The 9,845-nt window shown below is 40.3% G+C and overlaps 1 protein-coding gene across 1 annotated transcript in view; it reads right to left on the bottom strand.

Annotated features, from left to right (window-relative positions):
* Nucleotides 1-205: 205 nt before the first annotated feature.
* The window catches only part of RGS8 (regulator of G protein signaling 8), a 67,164-nt gene continuing 57,524 nt past the window's right edge, over nt 206-9,845 (bottom strand). Inside the window, exons 6-7 of the mRNA XM_051998819.1 lie at nt 3,992-4,158; nt 206-1,130 (exon numbers count right to left, since the gene is read on the bottom strand). Of these exons, the coding sequence (XP_051854779.1) occupies nt 948-1,130; nt 3,992-4,158 (350 nt within the window). The 3' untranslated portion in view covers nt 206-947. The remainder of the gene's footprint in view (nt 1,131-3,991; nt 4,159-9,845) is intronic.

Below are 9,845 nucleotides of genomic sequence, written 5' to 3'. Positions count from 1 at the left end.
CCAGGGGATCACACTTAGAAAATTCACTCATAGAAAGAATCCTCTGCTTCCCTATGAGCAGAAAACAGCTGTGACTGTGGCCATGAACTCTTATCTCCCTGTTAGGTACCTTCACAAGAATACTATAGAGAGAGTCTATCAGCCTCCTAATTTAGGATGGGCAGTGACTACAGCTTGTCCCAATGGCCCCACCTCCCCACCCCACCCCTATTCTTTCCCCACTGAATGGTGGCCAATGGAAATGAAAGAAATAGCTGACTATTAATTCAATCCCATCTGAAACCAAATGATATATATCTATAATATGTATATATAAAATGAGATATTATCAAATGAGATAGTAATGTAAAGCGCTTAGCACAGTGCCTGGCACATAGTAGGCGCTTAATAAATATTTTTTTTTTCCCTTCCATCTCCAGTAACCTAGGATTCCTGGGAACTTCCTTTCTGGTACAATGATGTCCAAACACCCAGGACTGGCAACAGTTTCTGAACTGCAAATCCCATCAGAGAGACCCATGGTCATCTTCCCCCCTGGTTCCTCTCAAGGATGTAGAACTAGCAAGAAGTCAGATAATACAATGTGGTGGCCCAGGGAAAAGGGGGAGGGGAGTGAATTGCTTTTGCATTATTTACATATTAGCCCAGCATAGCAAACTTGCCTTCTCAGCAGAAATGACCCAAGGCATTATGAAGGGCCATTTTCTGACCCAGAGAAGGGTAACAGTTGTGAGACAGTACCACTAACCCACACACAAACACAACCGGGCAAATGGCAGTTGGGTCACACAGTGGAAGAAGCCCCACTGACTCTTTGCCTCCCACCCCCAGCCTCCCACCCCAAACTCCACTGCGGTTAAACACTGATGGCGGTTCACATTGGAATATGGTCTTGGCAGCTGGGGGAAAGGGAAAGCTTGTGATTTCCATGGGTCCCCATCTCAGCTCTAACTGAGCCTCCTCTGGCTTTGGGTCAGAAGGTCTAAGTACATTTTGGACCTCAGGAACCGGGGGTAAGAGTCTTTCTCCATAAGGCTGTGCACTTTCCCCTGGGCTTGGTCAAAGCATGTTAAAGAGGGTTCTTGCATGTTCTTCCTTGTTTCTTCCCGAGTTTGGAAGTCTATGTTCACCTGGAGACATAAAGAAAGAGCAAGATTATAAGGAAGCTAGAAGCCTGGTGGTTGGAGGCTTACCTTGAATTTGTTAGGGTTTTTATCATTATGAATGACAACAAACAATTTATATTTGCTTGTTCCTTGTTTTGTTCTGTTTAGGTGTGAGCATGTGGGAGATGGAGAGAATGGAGGAGGAGTCGGGTTAGAAGAAAGAAATCCAGACCTCTGTGCAAAACATTCCCGGTGGACTTGCCCAGCATACTGATATTTGCCTATAGCTAGGATGTGTCAGAGGCAGGATTGAACCCAGGTTTTCCTGGGTTCAAACTCCCATCCACTATTCCATGCTGTACCTCTGTAAAGTTTTCTGCTTGTCAAAACACTTTCCCAGAGGTGACTGGTTTCGATCTTTATCCCCTGAGGTAAGAAGGGAAGTTATCCCTACTTGACAGTTGAAGAAAGAAAAGAACAAAGAAATGGAGTGATTTGTTCAGACATGAGTAATTATCAACTGAGGAGGAATTGAATTAGGTTATTTCCAAGGTCCTTTCAGGTCTAATATGCTATTCAACATTACTGGTGGGACTGAGGTTAGAACTCAAGGCACTTGACTCCTCCCTAGAGCTCTTTTCAAACTAAATTCAATTTAATGACAGGTTTTTATTTCTGAGACCTTCAGCAGACATTTCCAAAGCAGACCCCCTTCTCCTTTCTTAACTGCAAATTAAGCACATCTGATAAGATCCCACTTTTTTCACAGTTCCCTCCCTTCCATGCTTGCTGGGCTTCCATTAAAACATCACAAGGGTGTTGAAATATCCCTTCCAAATTGGGAATTATGTAATAAGATAGGGATAAGAACTAAACCAGTGATTCAACTGATAAGGAGAGGTCCTTGTAAGATATTTCCTTCTGCTGATGCAAATGGGCACATTCCCTACAACTTACTTTGGTTCATTCATGTCCAAAGATAATGGAGTGATTTGCCATTTCCTTCTCTGGCCCACTTTACAGATGAGGAACAGGGTTAAGTGACTTGCCCAGAAGAGCACAGCTATGAAGTATCTGAGATTATATTTTAAATCATGTCTTCCTGACTCCGATCCTGAGCTTTATCAACTGCCTCAGCCAGCTGCTCCTATAGCTTCTGAGAGCCTGAGATTTTTAATAACTTCCCATCCAGTAGGTATTGATTACAAGGACTTGAACACATCTTTTGGTTATTTGGCTAGTTTTCTATCCACTATGCCCCATTACCTATCCTATGAACATAAGGGAATATTTTTGCACAATAATCAATGACAGACATGAATTCAAAGAGACATGGGAAGATCTGATGCAGAAAAGAAAGAGGGTTAGCATTATATCCGTGACCAAAGTCAACAAGACTCCAATTTAATCCAAGAGAACATTCTGGAACCAAACTATCATAATTTAAGCACATATCTTTCCTTTCTGTTACCAAATAGTAATCTTCCTACTCTATTGTATTGTTTTGCTTAATTCTATTTTACAACAAAGTATTGTGAAGAAGTTATATTTATTAGGAAGTGACAAATGTTTCCAAACAAATTGTATTCCCCTCCAAAAAAAGTATATATATTTGTTTGTGTGTATTTAGACTTTAGCTTAAAAAAGCCAAGGTCTTCCATTGCATCTAGATCATCTCCAGTTGTTTTGATCTATATCTGGCCAGTGGACCCAGATGGCTCTGGAGGGGAAAATGAGGCAGGTGACCTTACACAGCCCTCTCCCACTTAAATCCAGTTCACTCTCATCTCATGGTATCCGCTCCCTAATGTAATAGTCTCCTTAAAGAACAAAGGATAAAGAACAACATATATATCTATATCTATATCTATATAGATATAGATATATATTATACATATATAAGTATGTTCTAAATTGGGAATTACATAATAAGATAGAGATAGAACCTGAACCAGTAATCTAATTGATAAGAAGAGGTCCTTTTAGATGATTCATTCTACCGATGCAAATGGGCAATTGGTAATGAAAAATCTTAAGCAGATTATAGTCAAAGTTCTCCAGAGTTGTAGCTCATCTTGTATCACAAATGAGATATCTGTAAAGCCTTTAGCACAGTGCCTGTTATATAGCAGGTGCTTAATAAATGTTTGTTCCCTCCATTTCCTCCCACATGATTTAATTCTCCCAGGCTCCTCTCCCTTCTTTCTAAGAAATCCCATTTGAAAGCTGAAACAACAATTCCTTTTGGCTTGTGCCGAGCAAGAGTCCTACATCAAAATAGCTCTTTCCAGACATGACCACCTAAAAGACCACTTAATATATTCCTACTCCAGTCTACTGGCTACATCCCTATTCCAGTCTACAGTCTACCATCATCTCCATTCTTGATGAGAAAATTCCTGGTCATCATCTCATTCCTGATGAGAAGATTGGCCTCTGGAAGTCCCTTGGGGTTTAACCAGCCAGGGATGGTCTTCTCTTGTTCAGTTCTCTCAGTTTTCTCAGGCATCTCTAGGCACACCCATGTACCATTTCCTTTTCCAGTTTCCCATGATGTGTTATTTTCTTCCTTTAGAATGTTAGTTACTTAAGGACAGGATTATCTTGCTTGTATTTATTTACTTGCTCAGTAATTAGCATAGTATCTGCGGTGCTTAATAAATGTTTTGTCTGTCTTTATCTATCTATCTATTTCTTACTCCTCTTCTTGAATTTCTAAGCCTTTGCCACCCACCTTGGCAATTTAGCAGTAGTTATAAACAGATAAAGCTGATGAGGCTCAATGCAGAACAAATGAATTCCTCCTTGGAACAAGACTCCTATTTTACCACAGAGCCAAGATGAGCATAAATCTCCTAGACAGCAAGGTGCTCACCCCAACATACCTCTCGAGGGGCCTGCACATCTACAAATTCCTCAAAGATCCTGTGGGCCTTGGAAACCAGCTTGGTGGATGATCGAGTTTTCTTGAACTCCTCACAGGCTAGCCAGAATTCCAAGTTCTCCTCACTGAACTCAGTCTTCAGGAAAGCACGGAATGCTGCCACTCCATCTGTCATGAGAGAAGGGGGGGAAATTAGACTAAAGCACTGTGGAGGAAGGGAGAAAAATGGTATCTATGGGTAGACAAAGGTCTAGATGTCCAGTCTCTTCTTTATCCTCTAAAACAGGAGTTCTCAATCTAGGGGATCATGGACTTGGTTTTTTATATTTTAAAAGCTATATTTTAATATTATTGTAATCCTCTGTATTTTATTTTATACATTTTAAAAGAATTATTCTGAGAAGTCCATTGGTTTTGCCAGATTGCCAAAGGAGTCCATAATACACACACAAAGAATTTCTGTCCTAAAAGTTTTCATAGACTTAGAATTCAGAAATATACTTATAATATATGTGCATTATGTGTCCACATGCACAATGTATGTGCATCATATCTCTAACCCCCAAACTGGGAAATGACCCAAGGGAGAAGTTAATCACAATGGCAGCTATAGCTCAAGGGATAGCTTGGTTAATTAGCTCCTGGCTATCTATACCCTAACAACCTTTGGCCTTTATCTGTTTGGTTCAGCTGCTGAAAACTTGATATTCAGAAAGACAAGGTCATAGGGTCATTCCCAGTTTGGTTATTTAGCCCTTCTCTGTTCCAAGGTCATCCATTGGATGCTCAACTTTCAACAGCCATCCTACACAAGTCTGTGGTCAACACTTAGATGAACTAGTGTGGATAGTATAGTGTGAACCCCTCACCATTATGTGTAAAAAAAAAAAAAGCATTCCCATTAAAAGCAAATAAGTAACATCTTCTTATGTTAATGAAATGGATACTGTATGCAGGATACGGTAGTATGTGTGATTGGCAAAAAAAAAAAAGTCCCCTTGTCACCCCACTTTTCAATCTCCTATTTCTACTTTTCTTTTGGAGTTTCTCACTTATTTGTCACTTCTCTGAAAAACTGTAATATTATATATGTTGTATCAAACAGCATCATAATCAACAAACCATAATTTATTCATGATTCCTGGATAAAGGAATGATACAGCCTACAGATGGTCAGAGTTAAGTCATGAAGAGTTAGATTCAAGTCCTGTCTCAGGAACAAACTTGTGTTGACTATGGACAAATCCCTTAATCTCTTAGCTTCTAAATAAGGGTTACCATCAAGTGCAGGAAGCCCTGCAAATATGTATTGTATCTAGGATATACTGCAACATATTTAACATATATAGGACTGCTTGCCATCTTGGGGGGGGGTGGAGGGAGGGAGGGGAAAAAACGAAACATAAGCGATTGCAAGGGATAATGTTGTATAAAAATTATCCTGGCATGGATTCTGTCAATACAAAGTTATTAATTAAATAAAATAAATTTTTTTTTAAAAAGTGCAGGAAGCCTCCAGACACATGAAATTTCACACCTACCCCATACAATCCCAGTAATCCCTGATATTTTACCCAGTCTACCAGGAACTGTTAAAATCTAAATTTTAAACATTGTAAGTAGAAATTGTTTCACTCATTGAATTTGTATCCCTGTTGCCTAGCACATGGGATACAAAATAAATGCTTGGTGAGTAAGAACCACCATAGAAGCATGAAAAGAAGAGGAGAAGGTTCCACTCTGCACTTTACCTCACAAGGTTCTTGTGGTGGAAGGGGGAGGAAATGAGCTCATACACTCAGAACTATAAGACATCTTAAAGGAAATCTAGTCCAATCCCTCATTTTACAAATGAAAAAATTGGGGCACAGATAGTGGGGGTGACTGGTCCAAGGTCACAGAAATATCCCAACCCTTCACATCCGCATCTTTTCCCTTTTCCCACAATTCTAAAGAGAAGCGTGAAAACAATATGATAAAGTAGAATAATGAAGGAACCTGCATTTATACTGTGCTGTTATGCAAAGCAGAGGTAGAATCGAGCCTACATATAACCAGTTCTAAATGGCTGATCGCCCCAGCCACCATACCATCCTAAAAGTACAGACTCTCAGGATCTCTTCAGTCAGAGATTCACGGGCATTGGAAGGGGGCTGTTACTGAAACTGGCTCAGGGCTGTAGAGCCTGAGGGTAGAAGGGCCAGGAAGGTCTGAAGTAAATTACATGGTTTCTACCACTCACCTCATTTCCCCCTATTCCTGTCACTTATACAACCAATCTTATAATCACAACGTTGTGCAGCTGACAGGGACCTCAGAGCTCATCCAGTCCGACAACACCCACCTATTATACCGAAGCCCAGAAAGGTGACGCAGTCTGCGGGGCTCAGTGTCACACAGGCTCAGGAGTTGAACTGGAATTATAACCCAGATGTCCCGATTTGTGGGTCCATCTCACCTTACTCCACTATACAAAGCATCCTTGACTTGACCCCCATCCTTTCCCATTGCTAATCAGTTCCCAAGTCCCAGATTCTTCCTTTTCAGTCTTCCCAAACTCCCCCCTGCCTTTCTATATCCCAGTTAAAAGGTTCTCTCCCTTCCCCTTCCCTTTTCCCCTTCAAACATGCACAGATAACTTCTGCCTGTCCTTAGGGGACCACCAAGAAACAAGCATAGACAGATATCCTCTCCCTGTCTTTGGCTATGAATGATTCATTATTGAGTTGAATCCCTCTCCACTCCCATCCCGTTTGATTGCTGAACCAATACAAAAGCCAATCAAGCTACCACATCAGGCAGAAAGGTGATTTCTGGCTGATGGCTCTTGTGGTTTCCATTCTCCAGGCAGCAAGATGGGATTTTTAGCCAAGGGTGAAGAAGGTGCAGTGGATACACTGTTGGATCTGGAGTCAGAAACCTGTTTCAATGTAGTTATATGACCCTGCACAACCTCTATCTGCCTCAGTTTCCTCAACTGTAAAATGGGAATAATGAGAGCAGTTACCTTACATGACTGGTTTTAGTATTGAGTGAGATAATATTTGTAAAAATCCTCAACACAGTGCCCAGCACATAATAAGTGCTGTATACATTTTAACTATTGTTACTATTATTATTATTTTGGATTCCCTTATCTCTCTCTCTCCCAACTAATCTGTCCTGTATATCACTAATCTCCCTTAAGTGTTCTGAGTTGAGCCCTAGATCAAGAACCTCCAATGACTCCGCATTCTATCACATGCAAATTCTTTTTTCTAACATTCAAGGGATCCCATTTTATCTCTCCTAGCTGATCAGTAGATAGCCTCCTTTCTCATCATGCTCAACATACATGGGATACTCAGTCTGCCTTAGTATCTTTATTCTGCTTTCCTCCTTCCCCACCTTCATTAGATCCTCTCTATCTATCCAAATTCCATCAAATCCTATTTGGTGAAGTCTCCTATGGCTGCTCTCTTTTTAATGTTCAATTTTGCTTCAAGCCAGCAGGTGCTTATTAAATCCACTGTTTATATTCAATTTTTTCACAGAAGCTCAAAGTTAAAAGAGGCCCCAAGGGTTATCTGATCCAGCCTGTACCTAAATAGGAATTCTCTTTACCATATATCTGACAATTGATCACCCAGCCTTTGCTCAAGACCTCACCTGAGGCAGCCCAAGGGGAGACTTTGTCTCCTCGGCCATACTATATATTCTACAACTGTACAGAGCTAGAGTCCTTGTAGAATGATTTTATCTAAATATCTTGTGAGATTCAGTGATCCCAATTTCCATTCCTTTAGGCAGAAGACTCCTAGGTGAGGGATCATAGTCTAGAGGGACAGAGGGAAGGGAAGGGAAGGATAACTTAGGGGGGATGAATTTAAGGGTGTCTGAGGACTTTTAGAAGACATCTGGCTTAATAAACACCCAGCCTCCTTGAAGATCCCAGCAGGATGTGTTGGTGGGAATGCTAGAAAGAAACATTCTCTGGCTCTGATTTATTAGCTCTGGTTCCCAACAGGTTTAGAAAACATGTTCTTAAGATAAGGAGTCATTGACTCTGGCTTTGCCATACATTGCTACTTCCCATTTTTGAAGTGTTTTGCAAAGAACTGGGGTGTATTCCCTTCCTTCCCAGCTTCCATCAGCTAGGCCATCAACTCATGCTCTCTTCAAGTTTGATGGAGTTGTACCAGGCATATAGCCAAAAAGAGTGGCTGAGGATTAGAGCAACGGAAAGAAAATCAGAGTTTTGTTCCTTTCTCTGCTCCTGGAACAATTCCAGGAAACTATTTACCCTCCCTATGCCTTATGATGGTGGATATTTAGGACTTTAGTTTTAAGTATTACCTGCTGTAATCCATAACACAGGAAGTCATCAACTATCCTGGAGACAATCCTGCTCCCAAGCTTGCTTCTCAACTGTTAACCTCCTTTGTGCATGGTGAGGTCAGAGAATTGAGACAATTATCCAAATAGCCAGATAATTCCTATTACTTAGAAAATTGCCTCAATTCACCAAAAATTCGCCCAAATCTCAAGACGGCTATAACTACAGTGGTCACATTTTCTAACTGCGGCACAGAGAGAGCTTAGCAAAATACGCAGCCCAAAACCCTTAAGAAACCTTGTCAAAATTCTCTACACTTTCAGAACAATTCAATCTCAGGGCTCTCTACAGTCTCTCTACTGGCAGCAATACCTTTCTCCAGAACTAGGGCATTTAGCAAGCATTTAATCATTGCTTATTGAGTTGACTGCTTTTAATTAAATTCAATAGAATGCTGAATTTTGAGTTCAAATTTGACCTCACACACTTAAGTGGCAAGTCACTTTAATTCTGTTTGTCTCAGTTTCCTCATCTGTAAAATGGGGATAATAATAATAGCTACCTCCCAGGGTTGTTATGAGAAATTAAATGAAATAATATTTGAAAAGCACTGAATACAGTGCCTGGCACATCAATGTTAACTATAATATTGTTATTATATGCCTACTGTGAACAAAACACTGTAAGTGTGACAGAAAGACAAAAATCAAAGCAGTCCTTGCTCTTAGGGAGCCTACATTCCCTTGAAAACTAAACAAATGCCCAGAAAAATCAATGAGGTAAATGGAAGCATTAACTGGGAAGAGAAGGGATCAAGAATTGGTATCTGAGCTGAACCTGACAAGAAATCCAGAATTCTCCAGATAACACTTAACCTACTTACTATTCCTGAACACAACTCTCCTAACTCCTTGCCTTTATACTGATAGTCCTCTATGCCCAGAATTTTTTAGCCCCCTCAGAAAACTCAGTCTCCCAATTTTCCTAGCTTCCTTCAAGACTCAAATTAAATTCTATCTTCTTCAGGAAGTATTTCCCAATCCCCCAGCTCCTATTCTTCCCTTTTGAGATTTCTATTTATCAGTATTTTCATGTTTTTTTTTTCTTATTACTAATGTAAGCTTCTTGAGGGCAGGGGCCATTTTTATCTTTCTTTATTTCTTGGTACAGTGCCTAACATATAATAAGGATTTAATAATTGCTTGTTGACAGTCTGGCTGACTGATCCCAATCTGGAGAGGTGGATTTTGGGGATGAACTAACTGAAATGAAAGGGAAAATTGTAACATCCAACTTAGAAAACAGTCAATAAGCCAGTTTGGATAGAAGAAAAATTTAATGAAGGAAAGTAGTTATGAGAGGAAGGTGACTGGCTAAGTAGGAAGCAACCATAGGGAGGGCTTTAAAACCAGGCTGAAGATTTTGACTTTTATCTTAGAGGCAATTGGGGGGCCACTAAAAGTTTTTACCTCCCATAGTCATAGCAGGTAGTTTGTGTTTTTGGATGGATTGAACACTAGATGGATTGAAATCTAGAAGT

Source organism: Antechinus flavipes, chromosome 4 (assembly GCF_016432865.1).
Source record: "Antechinus flavipes isolate AdamAnt ecotype Samford, QLD, Australia chromosome 4, AdamAnt_v2, whole genome shotgun sequence".
NCBI classification, from domain to species: Eukaryota; Metazoa; Chordata; class Mammalia; order Dasyuromorphia; family Dasyuridae; genus Antechinus; species Antechinus flavipes.
This window is presented reverse-complemented; position numbering and strand designations above follow the sequence as displayed.